Genomic DNA, 20,857 nt, shown 5'->3' with positions numbered 1-20,857 from the left:
GATAAGACTCCCTATCACGTCTGTCACGTGTGGAACTAAACCCGGTTTATAGAACGTATAGTTTAATGTTGTCAAAATTGTGACTGCTTTGGGGAGTTTGTTGGACGTGTCGGTTCTGTGTCCGGTAAGGCGATTGTTCATTTGTTGGCCGGTTTCACCAATGTATTGCATCAGCAGTCGCTGCATTCAATGCAGTATATGACATTGGAGCTTGTGCACGTGAATGCGTGGTTAACGAGGTGGGTGTAATTGCTCGCAGTGCTTTTTATGGAGTTAGCGTGTTGAACGTGCTTGCAGGTTTTGCAGCGCGGGAGGTTGCAGGGTCATGTTCCAGAGAACTGGGTGCTCGTTTTGCTGATTTTTGCATTGACCAAGGAGTCTCCTAGGTTTTTTTGCGGGTCGGTATGTCACCCGCATTGGATGGGTGAATGTATTGCTAAGTCGTTCACTGCTTTGGTGGAGGGGCTCGTGCTGTAGAATGGCTTTGATGTTTGGAAGTGCGTTGGAATATCTTGTGATGAAGCTTATTTGGCACGCGTCAGGATCTTGTCGGTTTTGCAGAACCTAGTTCCGATCGAGTGTGAGTGCCTTGCGACGGAATTCGGTTAGGAGGGTGTCCGGATAGTCCCTTTGAGCAAGTGTACTGCAGAGTTCATCAAGCTTCTCAGCGAAATCTGTGTCGTTTGAACAAATTCTGCGCAGTCTTACACTCTGCCCATTAGGAATTCCAACCTTACAGTGGCGCGGGTGGTGACTCTTGAAGTGAAGGTATTGTTGTTTGTCAGTTGGCTTTTTGTGCAGGGTTGTGGTGAGGTTTCTGTTGTCTAGTGATATTGTGGTGTCGAGAAAGTTCATTGAGTGAGTTGAGCGTTGTGATGTTAACTTTATGTTGCTATGCGCGATGTTCAGTAGATCTATGAACTTTTCAAATTCGTGTTCCCTGTGTTCCCATATTATCAGTCTATCATGTGTGTATGTATCGAAGGTACACAGTGGGTTTTAATGAGAGGGCGGTAAGAACTTTGTTTTCTAGGAACTCCATGAAGATATTTGCGTACGTGGGTGCAACAGGTGTGCCCATACTTGTACCGTGTACTTGTAGGTAGTATTCGCCATTGAACTTGGTGCAACCACATTGCAGTCTGATAACGACACCGGAGGGAACCGGTCGGGATCGTGGGGGCATTGCCCGATAGATTTAAAAGCCGGGCGAAAAGGGAAGAGGGGCAGTTGATTTGCTGCATGCAAGCTGAGAGGAAAATAAACCTGGTATGTTGTTGCATTGAATTTCTGTGTGTGCTGCTTTTTCCTTCACGCACGGAACGGACGGGCCGACGCCCCGAGGTTGTGGGAACTTAGGCTTCCACAAACTTGAAGTAGTTCAGTTTAAGGACCAAGTCCATTAGAGCGAGTATGGTTTCCGTGTCTTTTCTGGTGTTTGTTGTAGAAAGGGTATTGCAGAGGGCTGTGATTCCGTCGTTCTGTGGGATGTTAGTATACAGTCATGTCACATCTAGCATGGTTAGTATTGTGTCCCTACCAAATGTACGAGTGTTGTTTATATCTCTGATTATTCTGAGGAGGTGTGAAGTGTCTTGTACATGTGACGGCAATGTTGTAGGAATATGGTTTAAATAGTGGTCCAGGAATCTCGAGTCTTTCTGTTGGTGTGTTGTTATTAGATACAATTGGTCTGCCGGGGTTGTTACCAATATGTGGCAAAAGTCATTGGCAGAAAAAAATCCCTTGACCGCATGTCTCTCCCGGGAACTACGTTTTTTACTATAAATTTCTATCATGGTCGGTGGACTACCCTGTATGTGTCCCTTGCCCTGTTGGTAGAAATTCAGAGTGCAATTCTACTAGAAGTTATTTGTCCTGCTCAGTTAAGAGAATTTGTGTGTCGTTTTCCAAACAGGAAATAGCGATCCGCGTGTAGTTTACACAAAAAATGCACTTGTGCATGCTCAATGATTTTCTGTCGCAGGCTTAAGCATTTTCTAAGAAGAGCAGTGTTTTAGTATGTGATGTCGCATGTCTTGACTTGTTTAGCAGTGCCCTTCTTTGTGCAATTTTTACCAGCCGCTAGTATCTTGTTGTTGTTACCTTGTCTTAGCAGGTGCGCTTTGTAGCATTGTGCGGTGACGCTGCAATCATGCTTGACGGCTCCGTCTTAAGCCTTTCCCCTGGTGATTTATATGCCCTGTCACATGTCTGGATCTCCTTAGCATTGCCTTTCTTATTGCAATTTTGATACATAAAAATTAGCGTATACCGTGTTATGCTGTCAGAACAGAAGTGATTTTCCTTGCTCGCTTAAGGGAATTTGAATGTGAACATGCTTGACACAGGTGTGTCTGGTTGGGAGGCTAAATAGACGAACAGGTAACACCAACCAAAAAATCCACAAAAACGGTTTCCCGACGTTTCGGAAGGAGGAGCCAAGTCGGCTCCGAAACGTCGGGAAAGCCGCTTTGCGGATTTTTTGGTGGATGTTATCTGTTCGTCTATTAAGGGAATTTGTGTACCCTTGTTCAGTGTTTTCTCTATACAGGGACAATGCAATTGTGTATGAAGCGTTATGGAATAATTTTATGACAGCAGAAATGGGTCTCTCTTTCTCAGTTTATTAGCGTATGCTTCGCTTTTTGAAGTCATAGCTAAACGATCAAAAGTACATGCAATTTCTTGCTGCTCTTTACTTCTTTCACTGCTGTTTCGCAGGAGAAATCAGTGCCACTTGGTGCAGGTGAATAGTGTTCTATCAGGAGAAGTGGGTTTGTTTGTTAGATGTTGTTGCTTGTGTATGCACTTCGTCGATATGGTGATAAAGTAAGCAGTGCTTAATTTTACAGGTATGGATACTTGTATCAGAGCGCAGGGTTGAAATTCCTACAAAACACGTCGTCCTCAGCAGCATTTGGTAAATTAATTATCTTGGGTGTGAGTGTGCTTCACTGCAAGGCAGGATGTGGTAGGTTGAAATGGGAACTGTGAAGAACTTCGAGCGCTTGATTGATAGTAATCTATGTAACAGCGCAATTACAGAGCAGCTTTCGTAGAGAGTAGAATTTTAGGACTCTTATTGAAAGTAAAGAATATAAAAGTAGAATAAAAGAACTTGTTTTCAGATGCTGATGCTGCCCGATAATTGTCCACAGTTAAGTTGAGTCCCTATGTGACCAACTCAGTCTTTCCCCTGTAGGATTCTACTTCCTTGAATCCCACGCGGGGTTGAGTTCTACCCGTCTTTTGCCAAACCGCCACACTGGAAGACACCGACAGAAGTGGAACGAACAGACTCTCTTTATTACCTGACAAAGAATTCAACAAATTGGAAAAAACGGGCACTCACACCGTGTACAATCTCAAGTCCCTGGCCCAGCAGCAATTCCGTGTTGTCTCTTCTTGCGTTCTTCCCCCCGCGAAATGCCTCTCATCTTCCTTTTATCGCGGTAATCCTTCCGCGGATCCGCCCCCCACCCTGGTGCGGCTTGTCCGTCTCGACAGTAGCGCCAGCCCACATTCTTCCCCCCCCCCCCCCTTAACACAGGCACCACCACTAAGTCAAAGTTCCGGGAGGTCCGGCAGCTCCAGTATGCGTTCGTCTGCAGGGCGAACAGGGGGGTGTGGGAACCAACCAATAGCTGTGGTTGGTACCTTTGTGTCAGCTCCAGGGCAGCCCGGACGTCCGACGGGCCCAGGAAAGCTGGGGCAAGAGTAGCAAGCTGCTGTTGAACACGGGCGAGGTGTTGTGCGCCGGCACGATGAGTTTCCTGGTGAAGCTGGAGGGTGCCACCGATGAGGCACAGCTGTGACTTCTCCTCTGGCGTGTAGACGGCAGGAGGTTCTGTCGGGTGTCGGTCGGGTAGTGTTAGACCTCTGAAGGGTTCAGGGAGCGAGGATGATGGGTTGGTTCGTAGAGGGCGAGTTTGGTCTCCCCAACCGCGTCGAGACACGAACCCGACGCTTGTGTCGCCGGACAGCACCGTCCAGGTTGCCACATGCTGGGCTGGGCGCGAGGGCAGCCATCTTGGGTTAGGCAGGGAACAATCGTCACGTCCGGGGGGTTGCCCTTGCCGTGTTGTGGAGGGACAATTGGGAGTCCGGGACTTCGGTCGAGGCCTGCGTTGAAAAAAAAAGGAAAAGCGTCACCTCGGTTGCTTACGTGGGTGAAGGTTATAGCGGGTAATCGCGGGAACCCCGCCCTGGGCAGTAGTCTCTCGCGGGGATGGTTGACCGGCCCTAGGGGGACTTGTGGGAGAGCAGGCTTGCGATGCTAGATCGTGGTCCTCCTCCCACCTGCCGTTGTCCGAGATGCGCTGGCTGAAGGTCCTGAGGTCTTGTACGTGGACGGGGCCCGTTTCGTCGTTGTCGCTGCAACGCTCGATCCTGTAAGTGACCGGAGTTAGCTGTGCACTTACCCAATAAGGACCGTCCCATCAATCAGCGAGAGAGGCAAAGCCTTTTGCTGCATCGCTAAGGGGATGTGTTCGCCTTAGGACCAGGTCTCCAACGCGGTAAATGACCTGGCGCCGACCTTTGTTGTACTGAAGAGACTGCTCCAGTCTTGCGACCTCAAGACTGTCTCGTGCCAAACGAATGTCAGTCGAAATTCTATTGCGAAGATTGTTAGCATACTTCGCGTACGAACGAGCAGGCTGTGCGTGCCGTGTTTGCAACGTGTTTTCGAGGGGGAACACAATTTCCAGTCCGAAATTCAAGTAAGCCGGGGTAAATCCTGTCGACCTATTTTCCGTAGTACGAGTGACAAAGCCAAGCTCCGTAAGACGGGCGTCCCAATCTTTATGCCTTTCGGTAAAAGATACCAACATCATCTTGATGTTGCGATTAATCCGCTCAGTTATGTTTGCCTGAGGGTGATAAGGGGACGCCTTTACGTGACGTATGCTCAATGCAGAGCAGCTATCCAGGAACACGTAACTTACTAAAGTACAGGGTGTTACCCTATAAAAGTCTACCCGTGCCGCCATGCCGTACTCGCCAATTACTCAGTTTGTGCGGTCTTCATATAAAGCTCATAAGGACATTTAATCTTGGTAAATTTTGAAGTGATTGAGCGCCACGGCACGAAGTTATAACTGAAAACGTGAAATTCCCGTAGTCAAAGCAATCAAAATGGCGGCGTTGAGAGAGCAGTTGACATGCTGCTCCGCAGACGGCGACGTGTCGCATATCCTGCCAGCCGGACGGAACTGCAGTTTTCATTTCGCTTTCGCGTCACTGTCGTATTTTGCTCAGAAGTAAGCAACGTGAGGAACAAAAATGCCGACGTACTCAGCAGACGACACCCAAAACGGATGTCGTCTGCTTACTGAAAGGCAGTGAAATAACATAACGCGAGGACGTCTCTGCCTGGATGGACGGATGGGTGGATCGCCAGAGCGACACGTCGCCGTCTGGGGAACTGTGTCACAACTGCGATTCACAACACCTCCATCTTGGCTGTTTGGCTATGGGAACCTCACGTTTTGCGCTATAACTTTGCGTTACGGTGCTCAATCACTTCGATATTTACCATGATGGAATATCCTTATGAGTTTTATACGTAGGCAACACATCGTACCACCTGCATTGAGTAATTGGCGAGCACGTCATGCCGGCGCGGGTAGACTTTTATAGGGTAACACCCTGTACGAGGCGTTATCCGTGATGAGCTGGTCCGGGAATCCAAACCGGGAAGAAACGTCCAGCAGTCTGTCCCAGATCGGAGCGGACACCAGCTTCCGCAGCGGGTAAAGCTCAATTAAAAGATCAACCCACTTCGTGAAGTGATCTGTAACAACTAACAGATACTGGTTACCACGGGGACTTCTGGGATAAGGACCCATTACGTCACATGCGACTATCTGCCAAGGTTTCTGGCTAACAATCGGTTGCAGCAAGCCGGGAGGCTGCCCTCCACGCGGCTTAGAGTTCTGACATGTCGGACAGCTGCGTGTATACCGGAAAACATGCTGTCTCATGCCTGGCCAAGTCGCGATACGACACAACTTAGAATAAGTCTTGCTGCCGCTACCGTGACCCGACAATGCAGAATCATGGAAGTATTTGAGGAATGACTTACGTAGCTTCCTTGGAACTACGATCTGAAAGGGGCTATCACCAACCTCCTCGTCGTGCGCCTGGGGAATGTACCGGACCAGGAGACCATCCTCACTCAGCTGATAGGAGTCGTACCTCTCCTCAGCGCCTTCCGTGCCTTCCAGGTTTGACGTTTCCAGCCACCTTGACACACACTGACAAAGGCCGTCGGTCCTCTGCGCTTCCAGGATGTCGTTCCTGCTTACAATCTGTCCCCACGAGAGCTCCTCCTCCGTGACGGTCTGGTTAACCGCGGCCACAAGCTCCTGCGGAATAACGACGTCCTCAAGGGGCAACGGTGCTCGAGATAGCGCGTCTGCCGCCTTATTTGAGGTTCCCTTCCGGTATTCCACCGAAAAGTCATATCTCTGCAACGTTAAACTCCAACGTGAGAGCCGTCCGGCTGGGTTTTTCAACCGCTCTAACCAGGATAGCGCCTTATGGTCAGTTTGAATAGTGAATTTCGCACCATCCAAATACATGGCGAACTTATATAGTGCAAACATGATTGCTGGGCACTCCCTTTCCGTCACGCTATAATTGCGTTCGGGACGCGTCAGCGTACGGCTTGCAAATGCCACGGGCTGGAGTTTGCCGTGATGCTCTTGTAACAAGACTGCACCAAGGCCGTAATCGCGTTCATCTGTTTGAAGTACAAATGGGCGATTCAGGTCTGGGAGGCACAAGTGGGTAGTGTCCGCAATCGCTTTAGCGAGAGGTAAACGCCTGTTCCTGCGCTTGACCCCACGACCATCGTGCTCCCTTCCGCAAAAGCCAAGTTAGCGGTAGTAGTATAGTTTAATACGGCATAATAACGGTGCCTATATAAGAACCATGCGGCATAAGACCCGTGCGCCATAACGACATCCTTTTTCTAATCCAAGATGGCCGATTCTAATCCAATTCTAAGCCAACACAATCCAGTTCTAAGCCAACACAAACCATTTGTAATCCATCACAAGCCAAATCCAAAGCCGTCTGATTGGTCGCCATTAGCTCCGCCCACTTCACGTTGATTGGCCCACGCCAAGCCCCACTGATCGTCGATTGGTTGACCGTAGTTCCGCTCCTTTATGCTAATTAGTCGGCTCAGCTCCGCCCACTTCACGCTGATTGGCCCATGCTAAGCCTACTGAGTGTTGATTGGATTACCATAGCTCCACCCCTTTATGCTAATTACTTCGCTCCCACTTCACGTTGATTGGTCCACGCTGAACCTACTGATCCTTGATTGGTTCACCATAGCTCCGCCCCTTTTATGTTAATTACTTGACTCCGCCCTGCTTCACGCTGATTGGTGCACGCCCGCCGTGCTAATTAACCGGCTCCGCTGATTGGTCCTACTGTCCAGGCGCGGCCCGGCGGCAGCGGCCACGCTGCGGCTTTATCTCAGATGTTCAAACTTACCTTGTGGCGCAACTGGCTTCACCCACTTCATGTTGATTGGTCCATTCTAAGCCTGCTGACTTCTAAGCCGGTCCGCGCTAAGCCTGCTGAGCACTCTCCCAGCGCTCTGATTGGTCGTCCCCAGTCTAAGCCTACCAATTGGCCCTCGTTCCACTGGCCATAGAGGGAGCAACTCCTTACTGGCTCCAACCACTTCATGCTGATTGGCCCATTCTAAGCTTACCGACTTTTAAGCTGAACCACGCTAAGCCTGCTGATTGGGCCTTCACACTGAAGCCTACCGATGGCTTGCCCCTGATTGGTCCACGCTACTTACCTTGTGGCGCAACTCTTTACTGGCTCCACACACTTCGTGCTGATTGGTCCTACTGATCCAGACTTCTAAGACGAACCACGCTAAGCCTACTGATTGGCTCTTCATAGCGAAGCCTACCGATGGCTGGCCCCGATTGGTCCACGCTAAGCCTACTGAACAGTGGTTGGCTAGCCAGAATTTGTTGGCAGCCGCTTCAGACAAGACACACGACAAGTGTTGATTTCAACCTTTATTTGGTACAACAGCGTGTGGGTTGGTTCAGTTGCTGACCGATGCCATCGAGCGAGAGAAGTGGAAGCGTTCGATACCTCGGAAAGAGGACTCTCGTTTCAGCTTTGAGTCAAAGTGGACACGTGCGTGTGAAGAGCACTTTGACGCATCCAGCATCGTCAGAGCGGACGAATTCCTCGTGACACGGGAAGCTCTGAATGGCACGCAAGCAAAGAGAAGGTCGCATTGCGACAGGCCAAAGCTGCGTCCTGGGGCCGTGCCACGAATTTTCAACGGTCGTCCGCATTCATGAATTTGTCTTTTCTAGCCTGCAGTGAAACTTCCAACAACTCATGTCAGACTGATTCACAGTCTGCACAAAAGCAGAACTTGACCGAATAAAGCAGAAGCTGTGGGACACACAAAATAAGCTGTACATCCTGCAGAGAAAGTTGGCACAAGTCACCTCACAAGTATGTCACATTCCCAGGTGCTAGCGTTGGATGCAGTGCGCATTGCATCCAAAACAGCTGAAGGGCTTATTTTCTTATTTTTTTTGTGTGATGACGGCTGCACTTCTTTTTCCGCGAAAAGAACAAGAAGCTTAACCAAGCTAGATACTCCCAGGTCACGCCCTGCTGCAGGTCTCAGGAAAGATTCACCACTGACAATGAACAGTGCAAATAAGTCATTTACAGTGCATTTAGTCAATTCATGAGTTGCCCTGGAACATTGTTCTTGCCGATTACCATATATGATTAGTAGTAATCATTCAACCCAAGTTTTACACAGAAAATCCACGGCAAGTATAGCACTTCTTACTTTAAATTATTTTAAAATTAAATTTTTTAATATTTAAATTTTTTTTAAATTGGGCAAAATTTAACTCAGTGCAATACTTGCATCACAGTGTGCAATAAGTGCATCACACCAGATGGCGCTAGCATCGTAGCTCTATGCGAGAAAGACAGAGAACAACAAAGTACTGGCGGCACGTAAAAATGGCAGCACTGCTCAACAAGTCTAGGTATGCGAGAGAAAAGGCCTAACCACTAGCCACACGACGGTAAGCGTGTGTCAACAGGGTCGGTACGGGACACCGCTAAACAAGTCTAAACATGCGCGTACGGTGAGAAAAGGCTTAACACAAGCGCGGTAAAACAACGCACAAACATCGGTCAATCAGTCACCTTTTTTCCCCTGCGACTGCTCATCAGCCAGGCAGAAACTGAGCGGACGCGGGAACTGCGGAGCAACCGAGCACACGTCTGCTCTCCGCGACAGCCAGCCAGAAACTGAGCGAGCGAGTGGACTGCGGAGCAACCGAGCGCACGTCTCCTCTCCGTGACAGCCAGCGAGCAACTGACTGGGATGCCGCGCCGCGGCTGCTACGCATACGCGCGCTCCTAGCGCCCTCTGCTCCACCCGACCGCGCATGCGCGCGCGCTCCTAGCGGACCTCCGCCTCCCGTCCGACCACGGGTAGTTTCGGTTTCGGCTCTCTGCTCCTCCCGCTCCGCGCGCGCTCCTGGCCGTAACGGATGGCTTCTTCGTTTCGCTCTCGTTTCTTTGCGCGCGTTTATCTGTATCAAGGCAGCGCGCACCGCGCTCGCGCCATCATTCTTACCGATACGTGGAAAATGCCATGTGTGGTTTATTCTCCTGCGTTTCTCGTCGGCGAGGAAAGACAAAAAACGAAGAACTTCGCAAATTTATTCGCGGCATCGTGGAGGAAGCCTTTCAAGTCCACTGCCTGGAATGGTTGCAAGCACGTCAAGAAATGTGTCAGGACAAGATGAAGACACTCGACCACATCTTAGCTGCGGACAGATTGACGAAAAAGAAGTCCAACTTTAGCCTGGATAATCTGTATTGGGAACGCAGTTCCGATCTAGAGGACGACGACGACGTGTAAATAAAAGCGATGCATTCCTCTTCGAGTCTCAGTCTCTTCTTTTTCTTCGTGCAAAGTGTACACACGCAACATGTCTTCCCCCGAACCTTTTAGTTTCAGTCATCCTTTTCGCTGTATCTTAAACGGCCCCTCCATGTGCGGCGAATCTACAAACGTAGACTTTCGTTGCGAACGTGCTGAGGAACCTGAACGACGTGGTGGACAAGCCTCTGTCACAAATATTCTACATGCAGAAATATGCTTCGCCGAGCATGCAGGACGAATTTGGGGACTCCGTAAAATTTACCAAGGAGCTACCGCGACAGTGGGACACGTCGCGCACTACGCTGACCGACGCCGGTTCCTTGAAGGAGGTGACCGATCTTTTCATTTGGGGTTCCCACCACGCCAACGCGTCAATCTTCTTACTCGTTCAAAACATCTTTTTCGACAGTAGCCATTTTAGAACTATATCCTACAACACCAGTTATGTCGTCCTGTGGCGCAGCGTGCACCAGATGGAACATTTCGGGCAACAGCTATTTGGCAGAAAAAGATTGGAGTATGTTCTGGACGCATATAAACAAGCGATGTCGTCGCCCCCCGCTTATTTACTCGTGGATCTTCACAACTATACGCACGAGGATCACAGGTTGCGTAGCAATATCTTTCCGGGTGAACGTCAATATATCTCCGCCCTCACCTCACTTTACTCGAAGTACTCTCCACTCTAACCCCTCCACGTCGTCGCGACGTCTTGAGACGTTCTTCCTCGTCCGACATGAAACACCTCTCCGAAATTTGCCTCAATGTATTGAATGGAAAGGTGGCTGTAGCTCCAGACACGTTTGCGCGTTTGAAGAAGCACAAACGCTTCTTACGACGGCTCGCCTACAAAAAGATTCACAAGAATCCGCAACGTTTGAAGCGCTATCTGTCTCAGCAGCGGTGACAGGGCGTTCTTTCGTCGGTGGTTTCTCTCCTACTTTCCGCCGTGTTGAACCTTTTCACCAATGGCCATGAGAATTGAAGTGACCACCTCCACCTCCATCGGAAACATTCTTTCCTCGAAGGAGAGTGATGACGTCAAAGTGAAACTCATACTGCAAGCACTGTATCGTATACTCAACCAGTACGGATTTGACCCCTACAACACTAAAAACAAGGCGTCCGACGCTACAAATGACTTTGACTATTCGGTCCTCTCTCCAGAGGTGGACGAAGAGGAAGCGGAAAGGGTCGTCTCGGAAATAAAGAAGGTTCTTTCCTGGGATCGCGAGGGTTGTGTCTCCGTGTCGGGCAAGCCCATCAGGCACTCCTCTGTTTACGAACTCGTCAATTATTTGTTGCAATGTAGAACGGAAAAGAAACCTTCCTGGTTCCCCCAAGGTCTCGAAACTATTGCGCCTGATTGGTCTACCCAAATCTCGCGAGCCTCAACAGCAGCAGTAGCAAGCCTCCATTGCGTGGAAGACTTATGGAGGGATATTAGAAACCAGCGGGTGGTTTGGGGGGTGTGGACCGCTATAGAAAAGCGCATCACTTGAGCAAAAAGAAGGCTCTCGCCATTCTCAGAAAGCTGGATGCCTACACGGTACACCATCCAGTCAGAAGAAAGTTTAATAGGAGACGCATCATCGCGCTCAAGATCAACGACGTGTGGCAAATGGACCTCGCCGACTTTTCAAAATACAAGAGATTCAACGGTGGCTACTGCTACATTCTCGTGGCAATCGATTCCCTCTCCCGCTTTCTGCGCACCCTCCCGCTAAAGACTAAGCGCCCCTCCGAAATGAAAAGGGCCATGATAAGACTTTTTCGGGGAGGTAATGCACCTACACGCATCTTTTGCGACAGAGGAGGGGAATTCTACAACAAGACCGTCAAGAAGTATCTGTCACGAAAGAAGGTCCACATGTATTCCACCTTCTCTCCAGTAATCAAAGCATCGCAGGCTGAACGGGTGATACGCACTTTACGCGACAGAATATTCTGCTATTTTAGAGTAACCGGAAAATCCCACTTCGTTTCCGCGCTTCCCAAGATCGTGCGCGACTACAACAACACCAAACACAGGACTTTGGGCATCAGCCCGTTCGAAGTCACACCCGAAAACGAATTGGATCTGTTCAATAAGATAAATGGGAAGCCCGTCGTACCCTCTGTAAAAAAAGAAGCTCAATGTGGGAGATAAAGTGAGGGTCCTACTACACTGAAAAGGTTTTCATAAGAGCTCGGAAGGGAGTTGGTCGCCTCAGATTTTCAACGTCTCCCGCCTGAGAGACACCTCCCCTCCCGTCGTGCACCTGGAAGATTACCGGGGTAAGGAAGTGCACGGATCTTTCTGAGGCCAGTATAAAAAGTGCTGAGAAAGAAGCAAGTGAATGGTCAGAGCTTCTCCTTGGTTCACTGGTTCGGTTACGACAAAGAACACGACAGTTGGGTTCCGAGCAGCGACGTGGTCAAGATTGGGAAATGACGTCAGACGTCCACCTGCTCTTGAACGCCAGCATGGATAAGTTTCCCTCGAATAAACTCAACGCCTTAACGGTAGCTTTCGATAGTCCGCTTCAGCTCTCGAATCACTATAAAGTCGGTCTGATGGATCTCAGCATAAGCAACGATTTTTTAAATATCGGGTACGAAAGGCAAGATGCGAAAATCGAGGTTTCCTTCGAGGACACGGTCGAAGCCGGGAGAACTTTTCGTGTCACCTCGGATCTCGAGAGGGATTTGGGAAAAGCCCTTTCGGAATTTAACGTTTCTTTCGCGTACAATAAATCGCGATACGACTTCGTCTTACCCGTGGACGTGAAGGCCGTGGACCCGATTCGACCCTCGGCTCGCACTGGCGCTCGACGCCTCGCTAGCGTCCCGCGAAGCAGGACGTGCGGTGAAGCCTCCCAAATTGAGCGAACGCGAAGCCACCACCATCTTATTGGAGCACGCCGCACCAGTCGCTTTCGGCGACGTCATTTTTAATTCAGAAACCACGTCCCTACGTAACACACTCAACAAGTAAGACGCACAAGCTGGACGCCTCGCTAGAATTCACGGATAACGTCTACTCTCTGAAAACGCCGAAAGGGTTGCACTTACCGGAACCCTTTGTCAAGCTGCTACATCCCATACCCGTCAAGGGACACGGAGAAACGCTACGCGTCTCTCTCCCCGTAGCGCGCCAATTTTCTTTCACGATCAAGACGAAAATTCCCTGATCTTTGCAAGTACATCTGCCTCCCGGCTATTATGCGACGCCGCAAGCACTTCTGGATGCGATTAACCAGCGCGTAGGCGGACGCGCGGGCTTCAGCTTCGACGGAATCGAACAGAAATGTAAAATTCGGCTTTCCGAGGGCACCTCCACCTTAAGACTTTCCGAGTACCTGGCCGCGCTTTTGGGCCTCGAATCGCGTACCGTGTTCATGGGTGAGGAGGATGCCACGAGCTCCGTCGAGGTACTCCTCGAACACCCGTTTCACAACATAATCGTCTACACGGATACCGTGGAACCCACGTACGTTGGGAGCGGGAAAAAAACGATATTAAAAATACTATCCTTTTATTATGAGAAAGACAAGCACGTCGTCACCTACACGTTAGATAACATCCAGTATTTTAACCTGTCTCAATTCGAAATTCCCTCAGTTACGATTGTTCTCGCAGACGAAACGGGAAGACGTTTGCCGTTGCGGTCCAAAGGCAGAACCAATCTAACGTTGCATTTCGAATATATACCGTAATTCCCCCAAAATAATTCCCGCGTACACGGGGCCCCTTTTCCAACGAGGGGGCGGTGTGTTGAGCAACATATCCAAGTTTATCGTTCCCATCTGGCAGCAAATAAAACCGATCGCCAAGAGAACGTTGAAGCGCTTGGCGCGGAATTTCCCGGTGGCGAAGGAATATCGCGCGCAGTAAAAAAGACTGCCATAGCAATGGGGAGAGACATGCTGGATTCCATGGAGGGCTCTGGAAACAACAACAATGGAAAGAAACGTCGCAAAAGACAACAAAAGGCACCAACACAGGACGCACCTACAGATATCTTTGGTACGCCGTGAAGGTCACACATCCGCTGCGCGCTACGTCCATCATCACGTCAACGATAGGAAAAATAGAGACGCAACGGTCACCGCATTGTCTTATGAGTGACGTGATGATATTCGAAACGCCTTCCATTCAATACGGCGTGGAAGATACTTCGTACCAACTCTTTTATCCGGTCAATGGGGTAAATAATTCCGTGATCGAATTTTCTATTCAAAATTTACAAAGGGCACACTTGGATCTCTACAGTAGCTTCGTGTCTTTGTCCACGCGAGACACGACGTGAATGGTTTGTACCCGTACACGATGACTTTCCATCTCCCGACAAGTGGTTTTGAGTGGGGCGATCCTTAGAGGTGGAGCGAGATCGATTTTCATAACATTCCTCACGATTCGGAAATGGGTTACGTCTACGTGGTAGACTTGTCCTATCCTGAAGAACTGCACGCGCTCACCAGGGATTTTCCCCTGGCATCCGAACACAGGTGTGTGGAGGAGAACAAACTCTCCCCCTACCAGCGACACTGGAAAGACGTGTTGGCGCTGAACGCCCCTCCCACAAAGAAACTCTTGCTGACGTGCTATGATAAAGAACGCAACGTCGTTCATTATGCATTGCTCGCACTGTATGTGAGGTTGGGTATGAAAATAAAGCGTGTTCACAGCATTCTTTCATTCTGCCAAGACAATCTTTTGCGAGCCTTCGTGCACAGAAACGTCGCGTTGAGGAATGCCGCCACCACGAAATACGAGCGACTTTTGTACAAAACCATGTCCAACAGTACGTTCGGTAAGTCGATACAAAACGTGAGACGCATGAAAAGGTACGCTATAGCCTACGACAAAGAAAGCGCGCTCCGAAAAGCTAGCTCCGTCAGCAGTCAGCATTTTCACATTCTGAGTGACAAGTGCATCTTATACGAGGTGCAGAATAAGAGGGTCAAATGCACGCACTCCCTTTACATGGGCTTTGCCATTCTAGAAATATCCAAAGTCCGAATGTACAGCTTCATCTACGAGTCGCTCTTTTCTCGCTTGACGTGTCCAGTGCAATTGATCTATAACGATACGGACAGCATAATTTTTTCTATCACGTGTGAAAGCCTGGAAGAACAGCTGATGAAGATTGAGAATGAGTCTTTGTCTTCCTATCCACCGGACCACCCGCTTTTCAACGACGAGGACGCGAACCAGATGGGGTACTTCAAAGACGAGACGGGAGGTGGTGTTATTCCGGAAGTCATAGCCATCCGAGCGAAAATGTACAGCATTCTCTTGGTTGGGTCACACAAACAGATCACGAGAGCGAAAGGAGTTAAGAAGGACGTGGTGAGGAAACACTTATTGTACGAAGTGTACCGAGATTCTCTGTTGAATGAAAAGACAGTCTCTCAGAAGAAGTGCACCATCCAGAGTATAAAGCAAACGATGTACTACCGATATACTACTACTATCTCGTGGATGCCGTACACTCCTTCCCTTAAACAAGCTGCAAATACGGTAAGCTTTGCTGGTGTTTTGACGCATATCGCATTACGATAATACTCCCTCTTTGTGCAGCAACGGAAAACCCAGAAGAGAGCCAGAGACCGTCGTCATCAGGCATCGAGTAACCGTGGAACAAAGAGCTGCACGCGCATGTAATCGAGAATAAAAGTTCTAGTCGAGACATGCTTCTCTCTCTCTCTCTGACAGGAGAGGCACTGGTCATCGTGGCAGTGTGGTAGCGGAATGGGTGTACGAAAAGAATGACCATTCCGTCATAGTACTGGTACCGTGACCCGTGCAATGACGACGTCACGATGAGGATTCCCCTTTTCTAGCACATCTGATCATCTCGTAATGTTCCGTTCGTGAGATTAGGCACGACAAGGAGGGTGCAGGCATCTATCGTCCAACTCTTTTGTATGTATTCAATAAACATGTTTCAGTGAAAGAAAACACAGAGTCTCATCAAAGTTATTCGGACTGTTTAATGCGTTGCATGTCAATAACCAAGCAGTATTTCAATAAATCAATGACAGAGATGATGTAGACTGCTTCCAAATGTCGCTGCTTCCGCAGGGCGTGCTTAATATCAGCGATGGCACGAGCGAGAAGGTCAACGATGTCTGCAGCAATGTAGTTGAATTCTGCATTGACCAAGCTCACAAATGCGCTCATCAGTCCCAGGGGCCCGTCTGGAACCGTTATACAGACGTTCTTGTAACGGGCGTAGATCCGACGCACCATCTCCTGCAGCGGCCCCAGCCAGATCTCTCCTATATTGCCAAAGCCTACCATGTCTATCACGTAGCGAAAAGCAGTGATGACGAGCTCGTTGCGGGGACTTTCGCTGCTGAAACATTCCTTCTCCACTTCTTCCCAAGAAGCGTGGGTGTGGGAACAATTTTGTAACGAGTGGTAGCTGAACATCTTCACGTATTGATGACGCGAGCGCGGTGCGCGCTGCCTTTATACACATAAACGCGCGGAGAAACGAGAGCGAAAGCGAAACGAAGAAGCCACCCGTTACCGCCAGGAGCACGCGCGCGCGCAGCGGGAGGAGCAGAGAGCCGAAACCGAAACTACCCGTGGTCGGACGGGCAGCGCTGAGGGCGCTAGGAGCGCGCGCGTATGCGTAGCTGCCGCGGCGCGGCATCCCAGTCAGTTGCTCGCTGGCTGTCGCGGAGAGCAGACGTGAGCTAGGTTGCTCCGCAGTCCCCGCACTCGCTCAGTTTCTGACTGGCTGTCGCAGAGAGCAGACGTGTGCTCTGTTGCTCCGCAGTCCCCGCGTCCGCTCAGTTTCTGCCTGGCTGATGAGCAGTCGCAGTGGAAAAAGGTGAGTGATTTCCGGATGTTTGCGCACTGTTCTACTGTGCTCGTGTTAAGCCTTTTCTCGCCGTACGCGCATGTTTAGACTTGTTTAGCGGTGTCCCGTACCAAGCCTGTTGACGCATGCTTACCGTCGTGTGGCTAGTGGTTAGGCCTTTTCTCTCGCATGCCTAGACTTGTTGAGCAGTGCTGCCATTTTTACGTGCCGCTAGTACTGTGTTGTTCTCTGTCTTTCTCGCATAGAGCTACGATGCTGGCGCCATCTGGTGTGATGCCTTTTTTATTTATTTATTTTATTTATTTGAAATACTACTGGCTTCCTCCTGGAAGCCTAAGTAGGAATGGGAAAAGACAACAAAACCGAACAATGACAGAATTGTACATCTATGCCAACTGCCCTGACAGCAACGACAGAAACTGAACTACAGTTTTCGCCGTGACAACCTCCTCCGGTAGGCTATTCCATTCCTCTACCGTCCTGGGGAAAAAAATGCCTTGGAACTAGGTGGCCACCTGCCTCTGCAACCGTCGTGCCCCCCCCAGTCGCCCGCACCGGCATGATCTCTTCAAGATGGCGTCGTTGATTTTCAAATAAATTATTTCCCACTGTCTGCTTCTTTTTTTTTTGCTTTTGATTTTTTTTCTACAACCCGAGTTTTACATAGAAAATCCACGAGAAGTATTGCACTGAGTTAGATTTTGCGCAATTTAAAAATTTTAATTTAAAATAATTTAAAGTAATTTAAAAATAATTTAAAGTAATTTAAAAATAATTTAAAGTAAAAAGTGCAATACTTGTCGTGGATTTTCTGTGTAAAACTTGGGTTGCATGATTACTACTTTATGTAAATTATTTCAGTGATTCATGGCCATTGATGTTCTGTGATATAAAGTCCTTATTGCCAGTGCCACTGATTGTGACCACTGTTGTTTCGCGATTCATAAAATGTATAATACAATCATAAAATGTAGTTAATTAAAACCTCCATGGTGTTGGAACCACCCTGCAATAGCAACATTGTGGAGTTCTGCTATACCTAAAATAGTAAATCTGCAATAAATGATTGGGTGCGTTGGTAGTCTTCATGTAGGAGTCTTCATTTTTATCAGACATCAAACGCGATCAAAACACGTACAGATAACGTGCCGATGAGATAACTGCCTAAATGCAGCGTTTTTAAGTACAAAGCCATGTATCGAATCGTTAACGCCTTAAGCGCCACTGCAAATTTGTGGTCAGTCCCATTTGGACGTCGGCATGTGAAAGCCATTGCTCGCCGAAAGCCGCACATCCGTGCACGTGCAAAATAAAACAAAATTCAAATACGCTGAATAACCTTATTTGGTTAGTTGTGCCCAAAACCTCCCAAAACAGCCAGCTCAGCCCACGTGCAAACGTACGGCTATGATGCGCCAGATGCTATCGTCACCCCCTGCTGCTTATGTGCGCGCAGCCGCGCGGCGGCTCCGGTCCCTAGGCTAACTTTCAGGCGGAGTTTCGTGACCAGAGAGAGTATCAAAGGACCGTGGCAATACTTTTCCGCAGTCGAGTAGATCTGCTTGCCAAAAGTACAGAGGGAAGTTATACTGTGATAGTTTCTGGAGCATAGTTTATCCAATTGAAGTACTGTACACAATATTTCCTTGTGATCTGACTTGAAACATTGTTCCTGGGGACTCTACTATGCGAGGGAAAAAATATTTTGTGATGAACAGTATGTCTCAGCAACATATGATAGAACACCGGCCTCGGTGGCTCAGTCAGTAGCGTGTTCGCCTTCTGTACCCCGAGATCGCGGGTTCGAACCCGGCCGAGGACGCCAGCAACTTGGTGGCAGGGTACAAGTTTCTTAGACATGCAGTCTTCCGCGAGGGACGTTAAATACGGGGTGACGTTTTATGAGCTTTCATCGCACGTTAAAGAACCCTCAGATGGGTAAAAGCAATCCACAGACCGACCACTGTGGCGTCGCTCATGATCTCAGTTGTCTCGCGACGTAAACACCCAATCATTATTATTATTAGTAGACCTGCTTAACCGGCCTCGGTGGCTCAGTCGGTAGCTTGTTCGCCTTCTGATCCCGAGATCGCAGGTTCGAACTAGGCCAAGGACGCCAGCAACTTGGTGGCAGGGTACAAGTTGCTTAGACACGCCGTCTTCCGCGAGGGACGTTAAATACGGGTTGCCGTGTGATGAGCTTTCATCGCACGTTAAAGAACCCTCAGGTGAGCAAAAGCAATCTACAGACCGGCCGCTGTGGTCTCGCTCATGATCTCAGTTGTCTCGCAACGTAAACTCCCAATTATTATTATTAAGGCCCTTCGTTTTCTGCGATTCTTTGATTCCGCGAGATTTCGCGGAGTTCGGAATTACTCGCCGAATCCTTCGTTTGGCACAGAGTTTCACGGAATCCTTTATTTTTAAGGGTGTGTGGAAATAGAGCTCTCAAATTCGAATCGAATATCGATCACTCGAAGTATCCAATTCGCGAATTGAAATAGCCAATATTCTGGTTTCCAAATAATTTGACTATTCGACGAATACGAACGACGCCCCCCGAAAGTGGGCTTCACCTGATGCTTCCCTGCATGAGGTGGTTCCCTAAGTTATTTATTAGCAGCATTGAGGGAAAAAATGGGTAGACAGATCACACTGTTGACAGGTTCAGCAGCTGCTGTTCGCGTAGAAGCTTCGCCTGTTTTAAAACCGTGGTTCACAGTAGCTGGGACACCCTGTACACAAACATTTCTCCCTTTTTGCTGTTCAACCCACCCATTTACTATTTTCTCTTCCGAGAGAGATGAGAGGAGTTTGTGAATGTGTTTTTGAAGCGAGAATAGGTAGAACCTTGCACCTCAACTGTGTCAGAGGTTTTTCCAACAGTGTGTTTATGTACCCTCGTTTATAGTACATGTTGTGTACAGCACCATTTGTGCTTAGGAAATAAATATGTTTTACTGATGTTTGAAAGCAGTAGTTTCAGTGCTCTTCGCCATTCTGAGCCCCTGCAGTGGGTGGGTAGCGGAAGGAGGGGCTACCGCGATCAGTCCTCCTCAGGTACCCGCGGACGCGGCTGTAGAGTATGTACCATTGCGCCCATACACCATGTTGCAAGCCCATTGGCCGAGACTGTACGTGCGCGTCCGATTGGTCGAGAATGTTTTGAAATCGCCTTTTGTACGCGCGCATGTGCGTGCAGCGTCTCGGCCGTTCCAGCATAGTTTCGAAATAGCACGGCCGGCATGTCGTCCTCCTGTGTTGTGTCAATCGACAGAACAGTTTGCAGAAATATGTTCGCGGGTTTATTCGTCTGTCATTGTGAGTCTACGTGTGTTGTGCTGTTTCTGGACACAACTATTATCCCAAGAACAATCCATCAACTGCAGTACCGGAATGTTTCATGAGTTCGACCGCGAAGAACAAGTTCGGGCGCCGTTGGATTTCGAGGACCGTCAACAAAGACAGGATTACGTGCCACACAAGCAGTTTTCGTTTCGCTATAATGGATGTACCACAAGCAGCGAAAGAAGATGCTCATCATGAAATGGTACGAACTCATGAGACTGGCTCGGTATTAGGAGTTGAACGGTGTTCGTTCTGCTTTATGTTCGAACTTTGTCCGAGTGTGTCAGCAACGCAGTAGGCTTTGTAGGCACAGTGCACCCATGTATCAGATCTTTGAATCAGTGCTTTGTATCAAATAAATCTTTATTTTACCCAAAAATCGCTTTCGTTATTTTGAATACCGAATAACAGCGGCAGGCCTGAAATCCAGTAGAAGTCGATGGTAGCCAGGACCGGCCGAAAGGCCAGCCAGACATTGAGGCTCCTGATTGGCCGACTGGTTGTGCATAATTTCCACCACGTCGCAATTTCATTGGTCGTGTGCCCAGTGTTGTGTGAATTATCTCAAACTATGGGCTCTATGGGGAGCTGTTGGAGCCTGCCGCGATCTCTGGGCTGCATGCGTGCTTCACTGCAATACCTCAAAAGACGCACGCAGTATCATCCCAGCTTGATCGCTCGGGTGACCCGCGGGTAGCTTGCAGGAACGTTACTCG

At 49.0% G+C, this 20,857-nt stretch overlaps 1 protein-coding gene across 1 annotated transcript in view; it reads right to left on the bottom strand.

Annotated features, from left to right (window-relative positions):
- Positions 1–3,368: 3,368 nt before the first annotated feature.
- The window catches only part of LOC135392318 (uncharacterized), a 108,307-nt gene continuing 90,818 nt past the window's right edge, over positions 3,369–20,857 (bottom strand). The window contains exon 9 of the mRNA XM_064623033.1: positions 3,369–4,125. Coding sequence (XP_064479103.1) covers positions 3,369–4,125 — 757 coding nt within the window. The remainder of the gene's footprint in view (positions 4,126–20,857) is intronic.

Source organism: Ornithodoros turicata, chromosome 4 (assembly GCF_037126465.1).
Source record: "Ornithodoros turicata isolate Travis chromosome 4, ASM3712646v1, whole genome shotgun sequence".
NCBI lineage: Eukaryota > Metazoa > Arthropoda > Arachnida > Ixodida > Argasidae > Ornithodoros > Ornithodoros turicata.
This window is presented reverse-complemented; position numbering and strand designations above follow the sequence as displayed.